This window comes from Siphateles boraxobius, unplaced genomic scaffold (assembly GCF_051911475.1).
Source record: "Siphateles boraxobius isolate OS27281-9 unplaced genomic scaffold, OSU_SipBor_1 53, whole genome shotgun sequence".
Classification (NCBI taxonomy): Eukaryota; Metazoa; Chordata; class Actinopteri; order Cypriniformes; family Leuciscidae; genus Siphateles; species Siphateles boraxobius.
In genome coordinates, this window is record NW_027509175.1 from 14,038,504 (window position 1) to 14,064,333 (window position 25,830).

Below are 25,830 nucleotides of genomic sequence, written 5' to 3' on the forward strand. Positions count from 1 at the left end.
ACAATATACACCCCTGTTCAAAAGTTTGGGGTCAGTAATTTTTCTTTCTTTCTTTTTTTAAAAGAAATCAATAAATTTTATTCAGCAAGGATGTGTTAATTTGATTTTTTTTTTTAAGATAGTAAAGATTTATATTGTTAGAAAATATTTCTATTTTAAATAATTGCGGTCTTTCAAACTTTTTATTCATCAATGAATCCTGAAAAACAGTATGGTTAGTAGTAGTGTTGTTATACGGCCACGAGATGTCAACATTAAACCGCTGAACGCCCCGCCTATTACTTTCGGTTTCGTTTCTGTCTTCCTCTTCATGCTCAGTCCTTCTTTCCTGGTGTCACGGGCGTGAACCTCTATACTTTCTGCGTGAAATATAGCAGTAGAGTGCATGAAAGTGTACTTTGAATAAAGATGTTACTTCGTGGATACTTGGTGTTCGTTATCTGCGGTGTGTTCATCGCCTCAGGAGCCGTTTCAGGTATGCGATGCGACCGTTAGCATTCTAGCAATGATTAGCAAACAAAAAACGTTCTTTGCCTTTCAAGCCGTTTAGTTGAAAATATATTATAATATTGTAGTCCAATTTACAAATACCAAATGATTTCAGTGTATTTTAGATAACCAAATTCACGGCGTGGCCTAATTTTGTTTACGTTATTATTAGCCTATTGTTTTAGTTATCAACGTTAGCCACAGGCCAAGGCCTAACTTAACGTTACATCCATACAAAAGGCGTGTTGTTAATATTGTTGATAAACAATAATAGTTGTATTTATTTATTGTGTTCTCAACATGTATTTCATCTATATTACATATTTCGATACCATACTATGTCCAAACAGTACATTTTTCTTGATGTGAAGTGATCGCCGGCTAGTTTCCGGACCAAGACTTGGTTCTTCTAATCTTTGAGAAAATGGGTGGGGTAACAGTTACTGTGTTGCTTTTCTATTGCAATGCAACTTGGAAATAAGTAAGATTCCAGTTAGATTAAGTAATTTTTACAGACAGGTGCTACTCTCTTGGATAGTTCGGATCTGTAAACATATTTTTTCTCCAAACAACTGTATAATTTGGAATAACAGGCATATAACATTTGGACATAATACTTTTTTTTTTTAAATGGCTGGTAATGGTATTGTTAAACAGTTATTTATTTCATAAAATGGTCCCCTGTATATCAACGTAGAATTTGTTCAAATGTATAATATTCCAATAATCCCTATAGAATATTGTATAGTGTTTAATGCATTACCATCCGGTTTAAAATGTTTGTTGCAATTAAAGGATTTATATTATTATTTTATTATTTTTACTTATAGTAGATGGAATAATTACATGATACAGCCCAATATCTTCTAAAACATATTTGCAATCTAAATATGAGTGGAAATATGCATGGTTGCCTAAAAAATATTGCATGAAAAATAAGGTGGGATATGTACATTTTAAAATACTAAGTGTACCCTGCTAAAACACTTTTTCTTTAGTTTTTTTACTGATGTAGATGTTAATTGTGATTTCTGTGGGACTGAAGAAAGAAAATGTCCTCTTAGCTTTAACTGCATTATAGCAGAATGTTTTGTATCGACTTCCTCTGTAAAAGGCATGAAAGTTTATTTTTCGGAAAAATGTGTATGTTTTTTTATTTGAATAGACAAAGATTACCACCAAATTATTTGAATAGACAAAGATTACTACCGTCCTTTATTGTTAATCTTTGTTTGATTATGTGGAATAATATATCCAAAAACAGAAATGGGCTAAAAGGACACCAAAAATAAATATGAAACATTAAATTGAGTTACTACTTGGGTTGAAAAATAGTAAAGCAAAACGCACTAGGTGTGAATATAAAGCTTTTACGTTATTTGTATTATGATGTCATCATTTTTATTTTTCTGTTACTGTTTGTTTTTTGAATGTTGACTAACATACTCTCTCATATTTTAATTATTAGGTGAAGAGGTGAAGAAAGCAGTGGGTGATGAAGTTTATTTTCGTCCAGATAAACCTCTTCCTGCTGGAGTGACCAGCATCACATGGAAACAAATAAACAATGGTGTAACTATTAAGGCGATTGAATGGGAAGACAGAGAAACCACAAGCCCGAATCCGAGATTCACAGGCATCACAACTCTTGATACAAAGACCGGACAAATTAATATTACTAAACTAAAAGTCGAACATTCTGGAGTTTATACCATTGACATCAGCGGTAAAGAGCAGGAACAAAGATTCACCTTGAGAGTTATGGGTGAGTTGATGTTGATTATTGAAATACGTTACTTTGTCATAATGATTTTTTGTTTACTTGTATAAATAGTGATCCTCAGTCTGTTCCATGTTTTATATCAGTATTTATATTTTATCTGTTTAAAGGCCAAATTTAATTTAAATTTATCATAACATAATATCTATCACACTGACAAAAGGTACTATCAATTATTAGGTGTATTATCAAATTATTGTATTAGTATTATCATGTGTTTTAGACTTAGCATGCATTTTTCATTGTTTCTTTCACAGATCGGGTCCCCAAACCTGTTATACAACTGGAGAAGATAGAAGATAATCGTAATGTTGTATATTTATCCTGCAAGTACAATGGAACTATTACCTGGAGTAATTCTGCTGGAGAAACACTGGTATTCCATTCAAATACACACTCCATTACAGTAAAAAAAAACGAAGGAAATCCAGACAACGACTACACCTGCACACTCAAGAACGAAGTGAGTGAAGAGACCAGCGATCCAATCAATAAGAAAGATCTGTTTAACGGTAAGACAGCGATTTACTTCAACATTACTTTCTAGAGGTAAGATTCAGAATAATTTTTGTTTTAAGCAGCACTGAGATGCTCCTACTGTTCAGAAGTTGTAAACTTGTGTCACAAGTACTTGGAATAAGAAGTAGTATTATAAATAGATAATAAAATATCAAAGCAAATGTCATTTATTTGAAAGCAGAACATATCACATTCATTTCACAAAAATAAGTTGTCGTAAACCTGAGGTTATATCTTTATCTTACCTTACCTTGAATTTTAACGTCCGTGTAAAACGTCCGTCTTGGGGAGTGTCCTGGTTAACAACAGTTCGTTATATCTTAATGAACGTAAACAAAGAAAACCATGTACAGTAGGGCAGGTTATGTTGGATCCGTTTATTCTGTCTTAAAGGGACAGCAGCCCAATAAACCTGCTGCTGTGTTTTTTGTTTTTTTACTGTAAATGAAACTACAAAAGACAAAGTAAATACTTACTGCTATTGACTGGATTTCTTCTGTAACTTTATAAAGACTCATCTATATTTAATTTATACAGTGATGATATGCTGTATTATTTCACATTTGATTACTTTATTCAAATGAGGACCTGAAAACTGGTGTTAGACCTACCTGAAAAGAAAAAAAAGACGTTTATTCCATTTGTAGCCTTCCTTTGTGTTATTGTATTTATTTGTGCGATTTGTAATTTGATTATTTGTACTTATTTTATTACTGACTGCTTACTTGTCTTTAATAATATTTAAAATGTACATTAATTAGGTTAGTAGTTTTTGCTGTAGTATCAAAATTGGAATAGAGAATTGTGATATTTCACTGGTGTCTAAACATTGATTTGAACCACTGACACAATCCTCAGCAATGAGTCCTGCTAGAGCAGCTCTAAATGTGCCGTGCAATACGCACACATACATGTATAGGCTACACACCAGAGCATGTGAGTGGAGCGGTGTGAGGCTTAAATATGACTTAAAAAACTTAAACTTACGTTTCATATTTAAGTTTAAATAAAATAATGTTATTTTTATAATACATAATTTCATCTATGTTGATTATATGAAAAGGGAACCGCATGAGATGAGTAAGATAGGATCATAAGATGCCCAATAAAAATGCAAATATGCAAATATAGCAGGCAAACACGGAGGCGCCGACGCGTGAACTGGAGCTTTTCTCATAAATGAACCGAAACTCAGCGTATAGGCTACTTGCCTCACAGACATGAGAAATATATCTATAGTAAGCTTGATATGTCTACTTTTAAACAAAACCATTCAAAACGAAAAGAAATGGGCTACTCTCTTCTTATGTAGGCTAATTCCTATGAAGTGTGCATTTCTCTCTGTGGGCGCGTTCACTACTGCGAAGATGGCGAGTCAGCATCGTCAACTTTATCTTTGCAGCTGACGCTGACACAGAAAACACTAGTTTATTAATAAACAATCATGCATAATCATTACTTTTGCCGGTTCTTTGTGGCAAGCTTTATCCGTGCGCTTGAGTGCGGAATAAATTACGAAAACGCTCATTTATGGTCTATTATTCTCTCCCATATCTATATTTAAGTAATTAAATTAATATAAATATGCCATTAGACTAGTGGCTTAAATTAACTACTTCTAGTCGTCTAGAAAAAATCTTTAGTCGTGCACGGGCAGCCCTACTTATTTCACATACTGTCGAACCAGCATGTGACAAAGGGCATTCTGAGCGTGTGTCGCTGTGTCTTCATAAAGACGCTCTCCGCTTTGTAGGAAATATTACCACTCCGCTTTCATGCTCTAGTGTGAGAAAATGTGTTGTTCTTCTGTTGTCTGATATAGTTGATTGACAGCTTTTATGTGCGTTATTGGCAGCGTCACCCTCTGGTTACATGAACACGTCACCACTGCATCAGCATCGAAAACATGGGGATTTTTTTAAAGACAATAATCGCACAACCTATTCGATATTCTATAATAAAATCAACTAATCAAACATTTGAAAATCGTGACTCATCCCTTGTTCCTTCTGTTAAGAAGTTATATTTGCATTCATCAGTGTTTGGACACCCACATCACACTTAAAATATCTGAATGTCATTGCATTAGAATTAGATAATAAAATATTAAAGCAAGTGTAATTAATTTTAAAGGACAACATTTAGTGGTTCAACGGATCACAAAACTCACGGATCATAGTACAGTTTTTGAGTCACGGACTGGATAATTTTTTTGGATCAGCAAGAAAAAAGATATTTTGGGGTAGCTTTGATTTCCATTTATTACTTAAAGCACACTTTAAATCCCCCGATACCACAGGAAAAACTATTAGCCTTACTAATAAAGTTCGAACATTATTAAAGCCAAGTGTAAATGTAACAGAAATGTAATAAATAAATGCAAAATTAACACTATGTTTTCTGTATACATTTAATATCAATTAATCTTTGTTAAAACTGTTTTGTAGTTTGATTAACATTAATGGCATATAGACAACAGCAGGTATTTATAGGCTTCTGTCACTTTAAGACCGAATGCACGGATCCATTATAATGATGCACATCCTTCTCTTGTTCTCTTTGTCTTGAGATATAACCGACTGTGTTTCAAGAGTACTTGCTGAGACTGGTATGAATGCGTCAACCCAAATGCAAGGAGATGCGAAAGAGGAATCAATTTGGACTTTACGTACAATCTGAAACGCGCTTCTCTGTGTGTGCACGCGCTTTGGGTGTGTGCGGCTGTGCGCACAGATAACACCGCATGAGTACCGAATTACAGTTTTTTTTTATTTGCTTTGGTACTATTTTAACAGTGCACATTTTCAAAACTTTTTGAACAACTCTTGCTGTGCTCCGGGGAGAATGGCGACTCCAACCCCAGGCGGTTCAGCTGATCTGGAGAGAGTTCGGGGAGGCTCAGGTAGACCTGTTTGCCTCCTCAGAGACCTCCCACTGCCAGCTGTTTTACTCCCTGACCAAGGGAACACTCGGCACTCTGAGTTAGATGTTGCTAACCTTTGTGAACGAGGGTCAGTACAAAGCAGGGTTTGCTATAAAGTTGTTACTCAAGGATGGATCTGTAACTGTTGTGTTCGTGATCCAGCTTATAGTCTCCGGATCGATACTGGTCACGGCAGTAATGAAAGGGAGAGCGCGCACTTTATTACAGTTCATCAGAGTTGTTTTACGGATATAAAGTTTACCAGTTTATTAAGCACCCCCTGAAAAGGTATGTATATATATATATATATATATATATATATATATATATATATATATATATTTGTTTACTGTTAGTTGTAATGAGTGTTTTTGTAATTTTGTACAATTATTTTAATTACAATAATTTTGTAATTCTCTGTGTATGTTGATGATAAGGGAGAGAGACAGTTTATGGATAAGACTTTAAAGTCCCTGTAAAGTCCAAATTAAGTATGTGTTCTGAGTTTGTCACACCACAGAAAAATGTGTTATTAGCCTGCCAGCCAAATTTGAATGATAAAAAAGCCGGCAAGTACATAAAATCAGCTATCAAAACCTTGAAAAAGTGAGCATTATTCTCTGCTCTCAAACGCTGGGGGCGTGTCCGCTGGGGGCATATCTGCTGGGGGCGTGTCCGCTGGCTGCGCTGAAACCACGCCCACTCGCTGGAATGCTGTCGGCGGTGATATTAGGTGATACTGCTTTCGGGACGGGAGGATGAAGGACGAGGGGGATATAGTCGGTTCGGCCCCATTCACCAGTAACAGCGGATTATCAATGAATCCCAGTTGTCTCCGAAACGAGCTCAGGGGCTTCAGTGCGTCATCAAGTAGGGGCGTGTCCAGGAGCTCAGGGGTTCCAGTGTGTCATCAAGTAGGGGTGTGTCCAGGAGCTCAGGGGTTCCAGTGTGTCATCAAGTAGGGGTGTGTCCAGGAGCTCAGGGGTTCCAGTGTGTCATCAAGTAGGGGTGTGTCCAGGAGCTCAGGGGTTCCAGTGTGTCATCAAGTAGGGGTGTGTCCAGGAGCTCAGGGGTTCCAGTGTGTCATCAAGTAGGGGTGTGTCCAGGAGCTCAGGGGTTCCAGTGTGTCATCAAGTAGGGGCGTGTCCAGGAGCTCAGGGGCTCCAGTGCGTCATCAAGTAGGGGCGTGTCCAGGAGCTCAGGGGTTCCAGTGTGTCATCAAGTAGGGGCGTGTCCAGGAGCTCAGGGGTTCCAGTGTGTCATCAAGTAGGGGTGTGTCCAGGAGCTCAGGGGCTTCAGTTCGTCATCAAGTAGGGGCGTGTCCAGGAGCTCAGGGGTTCCAGTGTGTCATCAAGTAGGGGTGTGTCCAGGAGCTCAGGGGTTCCAGTGTGTCATCAAGTCGGGGCGTGTCCAGGAGCTCAGGGGTTCCAGTGTGTCATCGAGCCCCCGTTTTAGCCCCGCCCAAAAAATCCGGAACACATAGATGGTGAAAGTACTTCACAGTTCACAAACTTTGTAATGTTTTAGCAATACATTTCTAACATTTATAATGTGTTTAAAATTTTTTTTTTAGAATTGCCTTCACAGGGACTTTATTGTGCACTTTTTGTACTGTTTTACATAAAAATAAAGATAAAAAAAATAAAAAAAAAAAATCGAATCTCAAGCTCGTAAATTGAAATAAAATCGAATGGTGAAATGTGTGTCAATTCCTAGACCCTACTCTGTCCCACTGTCAAAATTAGCACAAAACCTCATGGCTGTGTCATTTCTTCATCACACCTTTTGATCACACACTGGATAAATACTATTACAAACATTATGGATTTTATGCAAGTTACATAAGTTAAGTCATGTAAGTGTATTTTGTAATGTGCCAACTGTAGCCTTTATTACAGAACTGTAACATCTTTCATTCAGCAATTGAAGCTAATATTCTGTTTCCTCAGTTGAATCAAACGGCGGACCTTGGTGGATAGCGATTGTTGTCATCATAATCATCCTAATCATCATCATTTTCGCCGTTCTGTATAAATGCAATTTATACAACTTTAAAAGTAAGTTTTCTTTTGCGTTTTATCCTTTAGAATATGTGTATTTTGCTTAGAGGCTGTAGTCTGTAGATTCGCTAACTTTTCTCTAACCGTTAGATAGAATTGTATTTCTTTAGTGTACAGTCAACAATACTTTTATTTTTAGTTTGCTAATTGATCAGTTTGTAATCACATATTGTTTTTTACACCAGAGCTTGTTGATGACAACTGTCCATGTATCAAAGGTGAGTGTATGATTGTTCAAGTGATTTTATTATAAAAAAAAAGATTCCATACCAGCAACTACTATAAAAAATACTTGATATAGGTAATTTGATGTACATTTAGTTTCTTTAAACAATTATTTGTATTGTATTTCTCCGTTAGACAGAAGTGTATTTCTTTATGCTTTAGGATTATTTAAAAAAATAAATCTTAAGAGATTATTTTTTTGTTTACTTTGAAAGACAAATTAAATATCGTTTTTGCACTAATAGTGGTGTTAAATGGAACAGGAGCAAGTGTTTGTCTTTAATTTTATCCCAGTTTTACCAATTTTGTTCTTAGGAATCTCTTTAGTACTGTGTGTTGAATACTTAAGTGTAATGCTAGCAAAAATGTAATTGTTTCAAAGTGTACAGTCAACAATACTTTTATTTTTTAGTCTGCTAATTGATCAGGTTGTAATCACATTGGTTTTTTACACCAGGTATTTTTGATGCCATATGTCCATGTATCAAAGGTGAGTGTATGATTGTTCGAGTGATTTTATTCTAAAAAATGATTCCATACCAAGCTAGCAAATACTATAAAAAAATACTTGATATAGGTAATTTGATGTACATTTAATTTCTTTAAACAATTATTTTACCATTTTAAAACATCAGATTGCAAACATGTTCTTAAATGACTGAGCACCATTATTATTTCCCCCATCTTTCTCCCCTCTAGCGATGACCCTTTTCATTGTTTCCTTTGATGGAATGTTTGTTATTTTGAGCAATAAGTTATAGTCATAGGCTTTGTATATTTAACATATTATTTATATCAATATATATATTTATATCCTGTGAAGTTTTCATTAACAAAGCCTCAAAGGAAATCATACATGTTATTTAGGTTTATTCAAGTTCAGCAGTTTAAGGGCCAGATTAACTAAACAGGGCAAATTAGCATAAGAGCTCTATAATACAGTAAAAGTACCAATGGGAGTAAAAAGTTATGCGCGTGATCTACTGACAACGCGCAAATTAAAGAACACAGACGTAACCGGATCATCAAGGGCAGAGCAAATTAGCGTCTAGTTTAAGGCATGCTTTTTTGGGCAGTAAATAATGCCAGTAAATTGACTAGCACAAATCTTAGTAAATCACCTTGCATGATTCATTTAAATTATCTCCTCCCATAAATTGTGCGTCTGAAAGGGAAACTCAGCCGCAAATGTAACGCCTTTTCATCGCCTTTTTTTCATTGCATGTCTTTATGTCTTTGCATGACCTCTTAACCTTTACACTAAGGAAAAAATCCAACACAACTTTGAGGAGACCAAGCGAAACATGATCATGTATTTCTGCTCATCTAGCAAAACTGGACATCAACCACACGGCATACGCTTATAACTTTTGATTATTGTCTACTTTCTATGTGTGACAGTTCTATCTAATAACGTATTTGACAGGACGGTCAGACAGCTCTGGCGTTCTCAGCGCCTTCAAAATAAAGGTCCGCCACGCCGTCAGAATAAAAGTCACAACAACAAGCGTGGCTCACGTCACTTCAGAGTTCGAATGCAACCAGGAAAACATTCCTAGGGGAAACATTAGTTCTCGGTTCCTAGAACTATCCGGTGCAAAAGTTCCTTATTAAATCCTGACAGTAGTTTATTAACGTCAAAAGAAAGTTTGCGCTGGAGGAAGCTGTTTGTAAATCTGGCCCTAAATCTATGTTCAGTTTATAGGCTTATAATAGTGATATAAAACGATCATTAGATCAGTAATTGCTAATTGCTAATTTTCACACTCAGAGTTTTGAGTGAAGCAGTCCGATTGTATTTAAAGGATTAGTTCACCTCAAAATTAAAATTTCCTAATAATTTACTCATCCCAATGCCAGCCAAGATATCCATGTCTTTCTTTCCTCAGTGGAAGAGAAATTAAGTTTTTTGAGGAAAACATTTCTGGATTTTTCTTCGAATAATGGACTTCAATGACAGCCACTGTTTTGAAGTCCAAATCAATGAAGTTTCAAAGATCTTCGAAGTGCTTTAACGGACTGTGCACGATCACAGCTGAGAAGGAGAGTCTTATCGAGCGAAACGATATGTCATTTTCAAATAAAAAAAAAATATATATATAGCCTACTATTTAACTACAATTGTTCGGATTGAGCTGATCTGCAACGCGCCGGAAACTAGACTGCATTGATTTGGACTTCAAACGCTGGTTGTCATTATTCGAAGAAAAATCCAGAAATGTTTTCCTCAAAAAACTTAATTTCTCTTCCACTGAGGAAAGAAAGACATGGATATCTTGGATGGCATTGGGAAAATTATTAGGAAAGTTTCATTTTGAGGTGAACTAATCCTTTAAGGAATATAAAACACTCAAACTATCAGAAAACTGTTAGTCAGCAATACAGAGATACAGTATGGATCATAGTATCAGATACATAAACAGCACAGATGCAACATGGTACAGTGAGGACAGAGGACTTAAAATAAAGCCCTTTAAAGATATAACTTAAAAAGTGATTTTATATTTTTATAGTTGTATGTATGTATGTATATGTTTATGAGTAGGCATTTAGGCCAATATTGTGTTATATTTAATGAATATATATGGTTTATTATTAGTAGTAATTTTCCCTGTAAACTCATGGATTGTCTTTCTTTCTCACATATGGCACTAAAGAACAAAATCCTCCAGCAGAGTCAAAAAGTAACGGTAAGATGTAATAAACTGTCATATCTTAATACAAACATTCAAAAAATATCTATGGTATATTCTCAGTAAGGCTAATGTGATTATGGTTTGTTCTGAAGTTGTTTTTAATACAATTATTCTTTCATAAATCATTACTAACTGAGTGAATCCAGGTATTTTAATCGCTAGTTGAGCACCAAGGCATCAGTTCGCTTCCAACTTTTTAGGCCTGTCAGCATAATATAAAAGAGAGTTTCATTTCATTTAATGGCTGATTGTTTATTATTTCTTTAAACATCAAGGTGGCGAAGCAACAGAAGATAATGCCGACAATGGTAAGATTATAAAAACAAATTGTTTGTTTCTCATAGAGAAATAATTACATCAGTAGTACTTTACATAGATGGACATAACAATTTTACTTGTTATATTAACAGTGGTTTGTTCTCTACTGCTCTCTAAAAAGTAAATAATGACATCACATTATGACGATGATAAAGACACTGGGAAAATGTTGACATAAGCATAGCAATGTTTATAATTCCTTAATCTGCATTCTCTGAATCTGATGTGTTTTTGACACTCTTAGTTATTAGCTGTCCTTGACTCCTGTTTGTTTTTATTTGTGATTTCATAGTCACTGTCCCACTGAATACAGAACAAGTAAATGAGGGAACAAAAGAAACGGCATAAGCAAAATAATGATGGTAAGATAATTGCACATCAATGAGTTTCTGGACTGAAACAGCCTGATCTACCTTGTTCAAATTCAAAGTTGAGAATTAATTTGAAGTTCATCTTTAATTTCAGTAATTTGATCAAGATCAAAATCTAGCTCTTTACTTCTCAGATCAGCATGTTATTCAATACATTGTTCCTGTTTTTGCTGCTCTAAACAAATTCTTCTTGCTTATTTTACTTTCTAGAAATTAACATCTCTGCTTCTGTGAAGATGGCTGCAGAGTTTGGTGGAGAAACCATAACAAATCCACAGAATGTGTTGTTTTTTTTTTCATCTTATCAACATGCAGATTTTCTTTCACAAGGACAATCTTTGTTTTTCAAAAATAAACAGTAAGTTTTGTATAATTGAAAATTGTTTGTTTAAAATTACTCAAAATTAATGTATTCATAAATCAACCCTTAGCTTAATTGCAACAATGTGTTCACACTGTAGGGATTTTGTTCATTTTCCCAAATCTGATTTTTAGACTGGATTGTCCACTCTGTTATTTGCAAATCAGACGGATCTGTGTGTTGTTTGTGTCATTTTTTAGCATTTCCGTGTTAATATGGGTTTGAGAATATAGTCTTGGCACAGCATTTAGCCAAATCCTTGACATTGAGGGGACTACCAGACGTAAGCAGGCAGTAGTGCAAGCAATAGGTGTGCAGATTTGTCCCTTTTGGTTGTGGTGGTGTCCACTACCCTCTTCCTTCTTGGATCTTCAAGGACACTAGTGTCCACTGGAAGATCAGGAAAGCTGTGGATTTGAATGCAGTGGTGACTAGCCATTATTAACTCAAGATGCGCTCGTGTCAAAGGAATGCTGTAGGGAGGTTTTTTATCCATCACACCATACAGGGTTGCCAACTCTCACGCATCTCTCACCTAATCAAATTTGAATTGGTCGTGTGCACATAATCTGATTTATTCTGCCAGTTGACAAAGATCAACATGAGATTTTATTCTAAATGATACTGTCTCAATTATATTGACAAATTTTCAACTTAAATGGAAGTGTTTGTAAGTAGATGTTAATATGAATTTATTTATATAGTTTTTTTCTCTGGATTTTGCATTCTTAAATGCAGCGCCTATTACACTTGCACCTTGTCTACATGTGGTGTGTCCATTGAACCAAGGTATTGCAATGGCTTAAGGCTTTCAACACATATTTGGGCACGCAAAAGCCTTTGATATACTCTTTTTAAAAAATTTAACTCTTCACTTAGAAGTGAAAAGAAGTTAAAAATACGTGAGCACCGAGTTATACTGTTAGCAAACATCCAACACTGCTGAGGGCGATGTTTAGACGAGTATGTATGTGCGCTTTCTTCTCAATAACAAAATAAATGAACAGCAAAAATCAGAAAACAGCAGCTGAGAAAGCATCTGATCATAGTGATGTGGATTTGTTTGCACAAGCTCTGCAATTCAACACTCTAGTCGAGTCACGTTTATTTAAAAAGCACTTTATACTATAGATTGCTTAAAATCCAGTAGCTGTAGTATTAAACATGAACAACTGTCTGTCTGTTTAAAGTTGAATTAAAAGTTGAATTTCGACCTTAAAGCGACTCGCGTGTTAATGTTTTTACTCTCGTAGACGTATGACCTCTAGTCCTCGACGCACTGACATTAATGAAATTAATGATTTCCGCATCAAAGAAGGCGGAGCCTCAGAACCACAGCTACAATGGCAACAGACCAAATATAATTTCGCAGGTGTTCACTAATCGGAGCAAGCTTTTCAGGAAAGTTATGGCAAGCTGTGACGAACTCACCAAAACTAACTTATTTTGTTTGATATGACGTCACACCGGTTCGTTCTTCATTTTCACTTGAAGTATATAATACATTAAATACGTTGCGATTGCAAACGGGACCGAATTGTGAGGGTGACCCGCTTATTCTAACTCACGCTGGGTGATCCATTCCACAGAATGCTTGTGACGGGCCTGGTCCAAATCCTTTTGCATCCAGATTGAACAGTATAATTGATTATAATGGGTTTATTTTTTTTTATGTGACACGTGTCCAGTGTAGACTGGGTGTATGTGTAAAATAGAGCGTGGATTCTATTTACACTGAGTGTAAATAGGTATATATAATGTTTGTACCGAGTACAAATAACAACAAATAGCACTTAGTGACAGTAATGTTAATCATAAAGTCTAAATAGTTCGTTAGTACTAGAGGTAAATTGAGCAGTGGTGGGCGGAGTTAGTAAAAATAGTTTTTGGGTTTGCACTCAGTGTAAATAGACAGTGCCAACTAAATATAGATGTCATAAATTGACAGGGGAAACAGTTCTGATACTATGATGAAATAATAGCATAAATATGATGTGATATATGGCATAAATATAATATGAAATATGATGGCATACAATGCAAAACCTGATTGCTTTATTTTTTTGAACGCAGTCTTTCTGATTCTTACTGATGAGCCTGCCATCAATGCTATTTAAATGAATTCTGAACTCAAGTTCCTGCACATTGTTTTATTGCGAGGGTTTGAGAGTAATTTTTAAGTAAATAACTTTAATTTTTTTCAACAAACATATGTTAATGTCATTTTAGGTCAGTTGTATAGCTTTTGCAACTATAAAAAATGTCAGCGAAAACCAAATGCTACTTTTTTCTTTTATATTTTCAAGTTTGAGGTTTGTTAGTGTCTAGGTCTTACTGGAAATTTAAGAACATTTAAAAGCATGGCTAGAATTATGATGCATTTTCCCATTTCAAGGCCTCATTTGAGCCAAGCGGGGAAACTCCCATATCTCTCTTGGACTTTTGGCTCCGTGTTAGGGTGTGGTTTTGATTCAGGCATAGCTTATTAATGATATCATAGTTTCTTTTTTGATTGGTTAAATATATTCTTATATTGTATATGATCTCTGCTTTATATAAACCTTTCTTTATCAACATTTTGTATCTTTTATTTTATTCACGATAATGTAAAGTGTAAAATATAATTTCTTCTGCTTTTATATCATGCATCTATTGTATTTTGAATGTAAATCATATTGCATGAACCCTTTTCATGTCAGAATCTAAAAGTGCCCCAATAACTGATTGCTTTGACATTGAGGAGCTCAGTTTGAAGGAGGGAAACACATCTTTCTACCAGAGGAGAGAGTTTAGACCTTCTCTTCGTGGTTTATAAGATGTGTTTGTTGTGTTTTAAGATACACTGGTATTTGAATGTATAAAAAATGTCATGTTTTGTCCCCAAACGGTGTGAATGAACAATCTTGCTGTGTGTTCCTTTCTTCAAAAAAGGAACTGCAGAGAAACACTAACCCAACAACTGATGCTGAAGGGATTAAAAAAAGAATTAAGGAAGTTATCGGGTCATCATGCGTCAATAAACAAACTCCTGAAAACTGACTCAGATATTGAAAAAATAGCTTTTGCCATTATTTTAAAGTCAATTTTGCCAGTGTAAATTCCCATTCAGTCTGGTCAAAATATGAAAAATATGTAATATTTAATCATTGCAAGTGGATTTTGAGTGAAAAAATGTCTGATAATGGGTCAGATGCATTGACCAACTGTGTATTACGTTTGAATAAATTTGCCACTTAAGGAAAAGTGACAAAAGAAATTCAGTTGCATGTTTCATGTTTTACAACAACAGTTTTTATTTTTTTTAGGCTATAGTTCATCCAAAAATAAAAATTCTGTTATTTAATCACCCTGATATCTTTTCAATCCTGTATTACTTTTCTTCCGAGGAACACAGGAACACAAATAAATATATTTTATTTTCATACAGTTAGTGTGGTCCAGTGTTGTTTGTACCCTGGCATTCTTCCTACTGTTTTGAAACAACATGAGGGTGAGCAAATGATGACAGAATTTATATTTTTACAATAATCAAAGTTGCTTTTTATGTGAAGCCTCACAAAACAAGTAACTCGACTGATTGCTTATTTTTTATCATACATATTATTATACAGTACACTAAATGAAGGGACATGTGCCTCGATGACGGTTCATAAACCTCTGGTTTAAGTTTGTATTTTGTCTTTAAAACATTCTGTAGAGATTGTAGTAACAGTAGATTTTAATCTACGTCACACTTAATGAAATCGAATAAAAAAAAGTTACTTTCTAGTGTAAAAATGTTTGCCAACGTAAAACCTTTTCACATTTCCGGGTTTCTCATAAGTGGCCATAGTTGGGTAAACTTCTATAGCAATGAATGAGAGACTACATTATATATATTTTTGTGTTTCCATTTGCTAATAGCAAAAGAAAATCTCCTGAATAGTGTTTTCACAACTTTCAAAAAGAGTAAAAAACAAAAAAAGAAAGAGATTGATAATGGCAGTCAGAAGAGAGAAAGATGTCGATTTGACCTCCACTTCCACAGCAGTATTAAAGAGGCCTAGTTTTTTGTAATTTGATGCACAGGTAATTTAACAAAGTATAGTGTTATGAATGTACATTAATTAAAAAAAAAAATGTATATATATATAAACTTTGCTGTATTTACGATAAGGATAAGGAGGACAGTTTAAACGTGTCATCACAGTCTGAAAAAGGTCCATTAAATGAAGGATTCGTCTTGTGTCTGTAAGCGCCCCCTGTGCGCTTAAAATAGGGCCCCTTATTTAGAAACTTGCTGACCACTCTATTTAAAGAAAAACAGCTGCTTAAAAATTCATGTCTGAGTTCTGACTGTGTACTTGGTAATAAATCGTGAATATTTCAAGTAGCCTAATATTAACCACAGACATTATTCCTTATTTACTCATAAATCCAAACCAGCTATTCAGAAATCCCGCATAATCTCAACCTATTGCTCAAGTGTCTTTCTTAGTCATAAAAATGATCAAAATAATAAAAAACAAAAAGTAATATTTCACAGAAATACAAAGCGTTATGTGATCAAAAGTCAAATGAAATTGAAAAGCACTTTGAATAGATGTTGACCGATATTGCTAAATCTAATATTGTAAATAAACGTGTAATTGTGGTCACCACTCTTATTGCCATCTGCTAAATCCTAAACAAAGAAAATGCTTATTTTAAATATTGCTTTCATCTGTCTTGGCGTTCATTCTAGGGTTTGTGGAAACATATTCTTTTGATGCAAGAGTGTGGATTATATCATACTATGCTGCTAAATGCAACTACAAGTACTTGTGTTACTTGGATCCTTGTTTTAAATGTCTAGTTTCATAAAAATAAAAAAATTAGAGACAAAAACAAAATCAGCTCATTTATTGACACATTTATTAACTTGAATTTACATTCATTTTGATATTTTCAAAATCATACAATGTCTCTTTGCACGTTCCCAATATAAAGTGCTCATCTTTTAGTAGTATGTTTCTTGTTCCACCCAGCCTGAAACAAAACAGCACAAATATTAGTTTATTCTTAAATCGATATAAGGAATGAAATACAACTAAGCTTACAAACTAAAAGCTACTGTATTTGCAAACAGAAGTAATTTTGGTAATTTTCTGCTTGGTAAACAGATATATTAGATGTATAATGAAAATGAATTTACCTCCTGGGCTCTTCCTAAGAAGGTATTTTCTAATTTCATCATAGATGAAAATGAGCAGTGAATATGGGAAGGCACAGAACCACCACATTGGTCTAAATGACAAAACAAAAACAGGGTTTATCAATTAAAAAATCAGGCAATATGTCCTTTTCAAGGTCATGTAAAAATTAAAATATGTCATTAATAATTTCAGATTTCACCTACTTCATTGGATACATCCTGACAGCAACGTCCATGCCTGGACAGTAGGACAGGAACGCTGCCAGAGCAGTTTCCTCAAACAGACCAAAGATGAGGACTTTGTTCCTATGAAAGAAAATATATATAATATAATTTGGCCAAACTGGGCTTTTAGAGGTACAATAAGCAACCATGAGCTGGAACTGAACAAACAGTTCAATCTGATAAAGATCAGGCCAATATTTCATGTCTTGTTTGACGTCGGGCCCATTGTGTACATACTTCATTCCCTGCTGTAGGATGGAAAGCCTTCTGGTCTTGCAGATGAGCAAATCAGTCCACTGCACAATCACAATACTGGTAAAGAAGGCTGTGTGGCATGTGTACTCCACAATCTTTCTGCGCTCATAGGTCTAAATCAGAACACAGAGCATTATTTAAAAGATTTATATTTCTATAGAAATGTTGGTTTCACGTGTGTCAGGTTTGGTAGAACTGTGACACCTACCCATTGTTGGCCATAGCTGTCTTCCAGGTCATTGAGAAATCTGTCTTCCCAGCCAACTCGAATTCCTATCAGATCCCAGGGCAAAAATCCATTCTCAGCAAGAATTACGAAGTAGGTAAAGAACCCACCAACTGCTTGCATCATACCTATAAATTAAGTATAAAGACACGTAAGAAACAACCAGCAATGAACACCAAGGGCGCTCAGTACAGAATCGGTATGCTCTTACCAATTTGACCATAGCTCATACTGATTAACCTCTCATTCACCAGCCTATCTGTTGCAGCGTTTCTGGGTACTCTCTTCATGATGTCGCTTTCAGCAGGTTCGTAGGCCAATGAGATAGCAGGAACCTGTAGGGATAAATAGGGGAACATGAATACATGCATATTTCACAGTTCTCTTCATTAAGATAACTAAATTGACATCTTACCATGTCAGTGCCCAGGTCAATGCAGAGAATGGTGATGGTGCCCAAAGGTAGAGGAATACCGAGAAGAACAAAAAAGAGGAAGGGTGACATCTCAGGGATCTTACTGGTCAGCGTGTAGGCAATGGACTTCTTCAAGTTATCAAAGATCAGACGACCTGAAGGGGAAGACATGTTAGAGAAATAAGTGTCAAAGTTACCTTGATAATTTTTCAGTCAGTTTAGTTCCCAATAACATCATACCTTCTTCTACTCCAGTGACAATTGAGGCAAAGTTATCATCCAGCAGGATCATGTCAGCAGCCTGTTTGGAAACATCAGATCCAGCAATACCCATAGCTATACCAATGTCAGCCTTCTTCAGAGCAGGAGAATCATTGACACCATCACCGGTTACGGCTACAATGGCACCCTGGTGAGAGAAAATATGCATTTAAATGGTCCCTGCTGGGTAAAATCATCTAGGATTGGATAGATAACTATCTGACGGTACCTGTCGCTGACAACCTTCCACAATGATCAGCTTTTGTTGAGGAGAAGTTCTGGCAAACACAATTTCTTTATGATGTTGGAGGATATCATCCAGCTGTTCTTCACTCATATTCTTCAGTTCTCCACCATGGACCACACAGGCCTTAGCATCTCTAGAGGCACACTTTGTATTAGCAGACATCTATAGCAAATCCCAAACTTTTGTTTGCTTAATTTTGGAATAGATTTGTTGTTAGGGGCTGACATAACAAGTTTACCTTGGATTGACCTCCCCGATAGGAATTTTTAGCCGAGCTGCAATATCATCCACAGTCTCATTGCCTTCAGAAATGATGCCGACACCTTTTGCAATAGCTTTAGCTGTAATCGGATGGTCACCAGTAACCATGATAACCTGTAATAGAAGATTCAGTTTTGTCTTCAAATGTAATATTCACAGTGTACTCAAAGAGTGTATCTCAAATGAGGACAACACCTTGATTCCAGCACTCCGACATTTGGACACAGCATCTGGTACAGCAGCACGAGGAGGATCGATCATGGACATGAGGCCAACAAAACACAGATTCTCAGTGGGGAAGTTCACTTCTTCAGAATCAAATGCAAAACCTTCAGGAAACTGGTCATCAGGGAGGCTAAAGTGGCAGAAGCCTGTGAAGGAGAACAGAATTATTCATAGATGTTGTAATTCACAATTCTGTGTGCTCATATTCTTCTGCAGTCATAATTTGATTTTTTTACAGGTGAACTTCATAAGGTGGCTTTACCCAGCACTCTTTCTCCAAGACCTCCGAGTTCTAAATAAGCATTTTGGAATGAATCTTTCATTTCATCATCCAAAAGCTGCTCTTTTCCTTGAATCAAGATGGAGGAGCATCGATCCAAGATTCTCTCAGGCGCTCCCTTCATCACCAGCAGGTGCTTAGACTCTGAGGAATTGAAATTCTTGTGGATTGAGAGCTAGAAAAAGGCATATTGAGGTACTGTTAGGACGACCAGCCAAATCTGCATCATCATCTCTAAAGAACACATCAACAAAAATACCTGATACTTGTTGGTGGAGTTGAAAGGGATTTCAGAAATCTTCACGTACTTCTCTCTCATTTCAGTGACTGAACCACAGCACAGCTCAATAGATTTCAACAGAGCAGACTCTGAAGCATCACCAGCTGTTTCTCGCTACAAAACATATTTTATTGTTAAGAAAAAGCTGCTACTCTAAATATCACAACCAAGAATGCAGATGCATTGCTGAAACTCTAGAAGTTGCAAGCCTATGAATGCAGTCTCAATGTACTTCCAAAATAAAGATATTATTATAGCACACCTTAAGGACTGGCAGATGGCTCTGATCCGCAAGGAAGACGGCACGGTTGCACAAGGCAGCGACACGAGCGAGGGCGGCCCAAGTTGCAGAGCTCTTGTCAAACGAGGTTCCACTCTGGTTCTCTGTGGTGTCTGCTATATGAATCTGGTTGTCAAACCACATGTGAGCTACGGTCATTCGGTTCTGGGTCAAAGTTCCAGTCTTGTCAGAGCAGATGGTGGTGGTCGAGCCAAGAGTCTCCACGGCTTCCAGATTCTTCACCAGGCAGTTCTTCTTTGCCATACGTTTGGCAGTCAGAGTAAGACACACCTATATGAGTAAACACACATCAAGTAAACATGTAATTTTGAAATGTGTATAAAATGATATGTGAACATAATATCACACCAACTTACAGTTACAGTGGCAGGGAGACCTTCAGGCACATTAGCGACAATGATTCCAATCAGGAAAATGACCCCTTCCAACCAATTGTAGCCAAGGATCAGGGAGAGGATTAGGAAGGTCACGCCCAGGAACACAGCTACACCAGTGATGATGTGGATGAAGTGTTCAATCTCTTTAGCAATTGGTGTTTGTCCACCTTCCAGACTGGAGGCAAGAGTGGCTATACGACCCATGACGGTGCGGTCACCAGTGTTGATGACAATTCCTCTGGCAGAACCTATTGAATATTGTCATGTTTAAGCATTATTGCATTTAAAAAATTTAGTCATAAATTTTGTCCACACCTGCTGTATAGATATTGTAATATCATGCCTTCAACACAGTTGGTAGAAAAAAATGCAATGTTTCTTGTCTCTAAGCAGTTTTCACTAGAAAAGTCAGGAGTACGACTCTGGGGCTCAGATTCTCCAGTGAGGGAAGAGTTGTCCACCTGGAAAGGAAAGTAAGAGGGGACGTTTCGTGAAAACTCATTTACTGCAGTAAGCATATTATTTTGCCATTAAATTCTTGTTCTTACCTTGCATCCTTGTGCAGAGACAACACGAATGTCAGCTGGAATTCGGTCTCCACTTTTGACCTCCACAAGATCGCCAGCGACTACCTCCTCAGCATTGATTATCTTTTTCTCTCCATCACGTATAACCAGGGCTTGCTACATGACAATAAATTAACATAACTATCCTTTGTACATTGTGAAAGCTATTTTTGAGGTAAAATTAATGTACGTTTTTATACTTGAGGAATGAGGTTCTTAAAGGAATCCATAATCCTAGAGCTCTTAGCCTCTTGATAGTATGAGAAGCATCCATTGACTGTGACAACAAAAGCAAGCACAAGTCCCAGATACAGCTGCAAAAAAACAATGTAAATAGTCATTAATCATTGTCTTTTATCCAAAGTCTACAGCATACTTATTAGGAAGATAATCCCCTAATATGAAACCTCATATTAAGTACCTTGCTCAATGGCACAGTGGCTATCAGCTCAGATCTTTAATGAATAAAACACTTTCCTAAAAAGGGGTCTAAATTATGCTACTAAGTTCACTGACACATGAACTATTTATGCCAATGTAGAAATGAAGACAAAACATTTTTTCCTCATACATTGTCATTTGCCGGTTCTTCAGAAGAGGCAGCCTGGATCGAATAAGCAAAGAAGCAAAGAAAGGAACCAATCCACAGCAGAGTTTGGAAACCACCAAAGAGCTGTCTGCAGAATTTGACCCATTCTGGAGTAGTAACAGGTGGAGTCAAGGCATTTGGTCCATCACGGGCTAAGATTTCTTTTGCTCGGAAAATGGACAAACCCTGCCACAAGGTACGAAAATTGAGTATTAAAGGCATGTAGAAAACAGATGCTCACAAATAATAATATTACATGGAGATGGCTACAGATCCATTACTTTTTATATTTAAAAAAAGTTGAAAGCCTTGAAAGTAACTGCTATCAGGAAATGAATTAAATTACTAAAAAGTACTAGCCAAATTTAACAGTTCCTCTTTTTAACTAAAGGTAAGCAATTCTCCATTAAATGTAATAATTTGTTTCACATAAATGACTCAAAATAGAAATATGTGAATAATTCTAGAATAATGCATTATTGATATTTTCCCCCAAAAGTGTCACTAAACATTTACTCACCTTTGAGAGATCCGTACCATATTTTCGATTAAGCTCTTCGAATGTCAACTTGTGGTCGTCCTGCAGAAGAGTAAAGATGTTTGAAATCTCTAGTTACCTCACTTTCAGACTACACTAGATGGTAAAACCATGAATGTTTTTGAAAGGATTATAATATACCTTTTTTTTTCAGGTCAAATGTTTTTAAAGCAATGGTAATCTGGGACTTCAAAAGATTTTTGTGTTTAATGAAATACAATTTAAAATAATTTCATACCAGTTCCACTTCTTTCTTAAGTTCCTCCATGTCCTTTTTGCTCTTTTTCCCTTTTTTGGGCTTTTTGACTCCATCTTCTGAAGTTGCTGCCAATTTGTACTTATCATTCCCCATCTGTCAAGCACAAAATAATATAAATATATATTTATAAAACACCAACATCTTACCAGATCCTCCCCGAAAATCTACTTGAATAAATGGAAAACATGCAGAATTGGACAGTAAAATGAAACAAATTAAGCGATGTATACAGCAGTGTTTACTTACCCCAAGCCCCATTTTTCTTCTTGATGTCCACCTAAAATCCAATGATGTCTGGTTAGTACCCCTTTCTTGGAGGCTGTTGGAGACAGAAGTCCCTGTGTGTCCAAACCAGGTTCACACATTTATACCCTGCCATCTCACCTGTTTAATGGGGAGGTGTTCTGGGAAAATTAAGGAGGAGTTTGTCAGGTGTCATTTAGTTTTAACATTACTTAACCTTCATTTATACAGGTAGGTCATTTCTATGACACCCGGGTGAAGGACTGGTCTATTAACTATTATCTTATCAATAGATCTATGGCTTGTTAATAATAACTTGCTTGCTTTTCACATTAATACATGCCCTTATTTGGTTAGATATCAGTATTTCGCTTTTTATGACATGTTTCAATGGTTACAATTGCACGCTACCTTATATTTATCACTTTGGACCATTTTTTCATTTTCTTTCTACGTAAATGATGACTTTGGAAATTGTGTTCTGTGGCCAACGATATCCGATGAATCAAACTGCTTCCGTAAATGGTCAGAATCAATCATTACATGTTAGATTTCAGACTGTGATTATAGGACCTTGTCAATGTTAATGTTAAAAAAAGGTTTGCTAAATGTTGTCAGTCAATAGACTATCACAGCCTCCATGTCCTTCACAGTGCCTTAAAGTTTAGTCCACATCACACATCTGAGGGTGCTGCAAACATCACTTTGCATTTGAATACAATTGGGACAATTTCTCTCTTGAGTTTGCATTAATTCATAAATGTGGCCTCTTTGTCTCACACACAAAAAAGTAAATAATTTTCTGAGGAAAAGCCAAAACTAAAATAACTTTTATAATTGCTAAACGGATGTCAGAACATGATTGTCATGCGTAAACTTACTGGCATTTTGTTCCCTCTGATTTACTTGTTAAAATCATTAATGATATGTATTTTAATTACTAAAATTGTGGTATTTATTCAAGGATTTATTAAACTAAATGATAATATTTAGTGAATGTTAGAACACAATGTTTTATTTTCAACTGGTTTCATTTATTGGTAGTACAGTACACCTATTCATCACATTGCTGAAAAACAACATGCTTTTAGAATATAAATATTACAGTCTTATATCTTTTATTATCTTATCTTATCTTGTTTTTCTGCACATTACAATTGTAACTATACTTGTGTGCATGGCTAAAATGGTTTGGGTTACTGTTTTCACAAACCTCTATTTACTGTTTGTAAGAATTTCAGAGACAAAAAGCAAATTCAGCTCAATTTAATTGCTGAAAATGACCAGATTCTGTATAACTTTGAAAATATATATTAGTAAATATTGTTATGAAATGGAAGTAATCACTGTCATGTACAATGCAACTTTCTTCTTGGGAAACATATTTGCTTTAGAATGAAAACACTCTTTGTTGAGGCTAATAACAAAGTCTGTTCACACCTGTAGGCTGCATCTTTTATTACTATCAGAGTATTTTCTTTCTTTTTTCTCATGGGTTTGGTTAGGTAGGGTTGGAGGAATAACTTTTCAAATGGATATAGGTCAAAAATATATTGACATGTCCTAAATGCAAAAGAGCCTCATGGCCCACATGTCCTTCAAACTGCCTTAAACGTCCACACATATTTCACCAGCAGCATCACACATCTGAGGGTACCGGAACCACCATTTTGCATCGCTATCAGAGTATTATGACCTGGATAGGACAGGCTTTAATATAAATAAACCTTTCCAACCATTATCTCAAATACCCCCCCCACCCCCCAGACCTTGGCTCGCTCAAGCCAAAATAATTTAAAGTTTCAAACTGTCATACCTCCCTCTCAGATTAACCATACCCAGGAGAAATAGATAACCTCAAAGAAAATGCTCCAACCCCCGGCAGACACACTATGTGCTACTAACTATATACAAGATTTGAACCACAAACAGAGATATTAACAATGATAACACAAAGGACAAAAGTAACAATGGCAAGAGCATCATCCCCAGATCAATGTATCATGATTTGTTTATTGTCGGGGTTTTTTTTGGTACCAACACCTTCCTATAGTATAATGCCATCTTTCTGTCAGCCCGCTTAATTTTGCACCATCTTTATCGCAATTTTTATCTATTGCTTTGTGCTTCATTGCAAATGTCTCTCAAGATCAATGAACAATCCCTCTGTTAGAACAATGCACATGTCTTTATTTTAGAATGACAAACAGCTTTTCTTAAAACTGGTTATTCAACTCTTCATTCCATGTCTTTTAGACTGCAAGACACCAAATATCCAAAGCATGAGTCAAAGCATGCTTTCTGTTGAGATATACGTACAGTATGTGCACTCTTAAAAACAAAGGCCACAAACCAACTCTCAAACCTCTGACCACAGAACATTTCCAGTGGGGAAAAATTGTTCTTTTAAGAACAGATCACTGAAAGGTTATTTGGGGAACCGAAAATGGGTCATCAATGGCATCGCTGGGAAAACCCACTTATTATAAGGAGTGTAGTCGCTAAATATGGCCATTTCCCTATAAGATCAGCGATTCATCATTTAATCTTAACATTGAGGAGAGCTCAAACTTGCTTTTTAAACCTTTCCTCAAGGCAAAGGCAACTTTTTTGGAAAGGGCAGATTTACTGACATTGGAGGAGTCTTTTTTCAGATGCTGGGAGTGAATAAATTATAGGAACCTTAGCAGGGTCATGTTGGTTGAAAGCAGTTGTAAAGTTCAAGCAGAGTCAAATGACTCAATAATGCATCTATTAATGGTCCATGCATTATACAAAGTGATATCTCGTGGTCCTTAGGCTCTTTTCCTTCAGTGATGCATTCACATTCACCACAAAATGCCTTTAATCTGCTGCAAACACACTGTTTTTAGTCAGAAAGAGACTTTTGCCTTCCTCTTCAGACTTACAGTCTATCTGCATATCAGGTTACTGGGAAAAGTCCAACACAGGACATAATGTCCAACAAACTTGCTGTCTGATGGCGAAGCAGGTGTCTCAAGAACAGAGGGCTAATTTACTCAAGTATTTGTTGACTAAACGACACAAGGGTTGTTTCATTCGGCAGATTATGCTGGCAAAGAACCGCCCACTAGTAAGACAGGAAGTGCCACCTAACTGACATGTGTGATCACAGTTGGTTTAGTGGCACGTTATCTGATATATCATCTCAAATATATTACCAGGAATACCTTTTTACATTTACTACGTTCTTAATAATTTCTAACTGCATCTGATAAGAGACTCATTCAACCGAATCAGTAGGAAAACTTGAGTGACTCCAGCTGAAAGGACCTTGAACATTAAGCATTTATACAGTATTTGCTGCACCCACGAAAAGGATCAGATTGAACTCATCTAAGAGACC

At 36.0% G+C, this 25,830-nt stretch overlaps 3 protein-coding genes across 3 annotated transcripts in view; 2 read left to right on the forward strand and 1 right to left on the reverse strand.

Annotated features, from left to right (window-relative positions):
* LOC143714310 (T-lymphocyte surface antigen Ly-9-like) overlaps positions 1-14,998 on the forward strand; it is a 122,208-nt gene extending 107,210 nt beyond the window's left edge. The window contains exons 6-12 of the mRNA XM_077205460.1: positions 7,661-7,768; positions 7,957-7,989; positions 8,454-8,486; positions 10,654-10,686; positions 10,968-11,000; positions 11,303-11,372; positions 11,592-14,998. Coding sequence (XP_077061575.1) covers positions 7,661-7,768; positions 7,957-7,989; positions 8,454-8,486; positions 10,654-10,686; positions 10,968-11,000; positions 11,303-11,358 — 296 coding nt within the window. The 3' untranslated portion in view covers positions 11,359-11,372; positions 11,592-14,998. The remainder of the gene's footprint in view (positions 1-7,660; positions 7,769-7,956; positions 7,990-8,453; positions 8,487-10,653; positions 10,687-10,967; positions 11,001-11,302; positions 11,373-11,591) is intronic.
* Positions 307-6,009, forward strand: LOC143714312 (CD48 antigen-like). Its single transcript, XM_077205466.1, has 3 exons — positions 307-475; positions 1,958-2,254; positions 2,527-6,009. Exons 1-3 carry the CDS (start codon positions 409-411, stop codon positions 2,814-2,816), a joined length of 654 nt encoding a protein of 217 aa, XP_077061581.1. The 5' UTR covers positions 307-408; the 3' UTR covers positions 2,817-6,009.
* Positions 14,999-16,618: 1,620 nt separating the features above from the next.
* On the reverse strand, positions 16,619-22,594 carry LOC143714307 (sodium/potassium-transporting ATPase subunit alpha-1-like). The gene is made up of 22 exons (XM_077205457.1): positions 22,467-22,594; positions 22,200-22,313; positions 21,944-22,003; positions 21,406-21,609; positions 21,035-21,148; positions 20,817-20,951; positions 20,612-20,729; positions 20,248-20,516; positions 19,853-20,161; positions 19,570-19,704; positions 19,293-19,485; positions 19,001-19,176; positions 18,783-18,919; positions 18,527-18,677; positions 18,277-18,445; positions 18,037-18,191; positions 17,833-17,956; positions 17,604-17,749; positions 17,378-17,508; positions 17,120-17,221; positions 16,916-17,007; positions 16,619-16,749 (listed from the first exon to the last, which is right to left on the reverse strand). The coding sequence occupies exons 1-22, from the start codon at positions 22,476-22,478 to the stop codon at positions 16,721-16,723; spliced, it is 3,075 nt and encodes a 1,024-aa protein (XP_077061572.1). The 5' UTR covers positions 22,479-22,594; the 3' UTR covers positions 16,619-16,720.
* Positions 22,595-25,830: the final 3,236 nt, after the last annotated feature.

What these genes read in the sequence shown, in the direction of transcription:
- LOC143714312 (XM_077205466.1), top strand. Translation starts at nt 409, where the DNA reads ATGTTACTTCGTGGATACTTGGTGTTCGTTATCTGCGGTGTGTTCATC. An exon ending in CGCCTCAGGAGCCGTTTCAG is followed by an intron (nt 476 to 1,957) that starts GTATGCGATGCG and finishes TTTAATTATTAG; the next exon opens with GTGAAGAGGTGAAGAAAGCA. An exon ending in ATTCACCTTGAGAGTTATGG is followed by an intron (nt 2,255 to 2,526) that starts GTGAGTTGATGT and finishes TTTCTTTCACAG; the next exon opens with ATCGGGTCCCCAAACCTGTT.
- LOC143714307 (XM_077205457.1), bottom strand. An exon ending in GTCTCCCTGCCACTGTAACT is followed by an intron (nt 20,162 to 20,247) that starts GTAAGTTGGTGT and finishes TTACTCATATAG; the next exon opens with GTGTGTCTTACTCTGACTGC. An exon ending in ACTCCACCAACAAGTATCAG is followed by an intron (nt 19,486 to 19,569) that starts GTATTTTTGTTG and finishes GCCTTTTTCTAG; the next exon opens with CTCTCAATCCACAAGAATTT.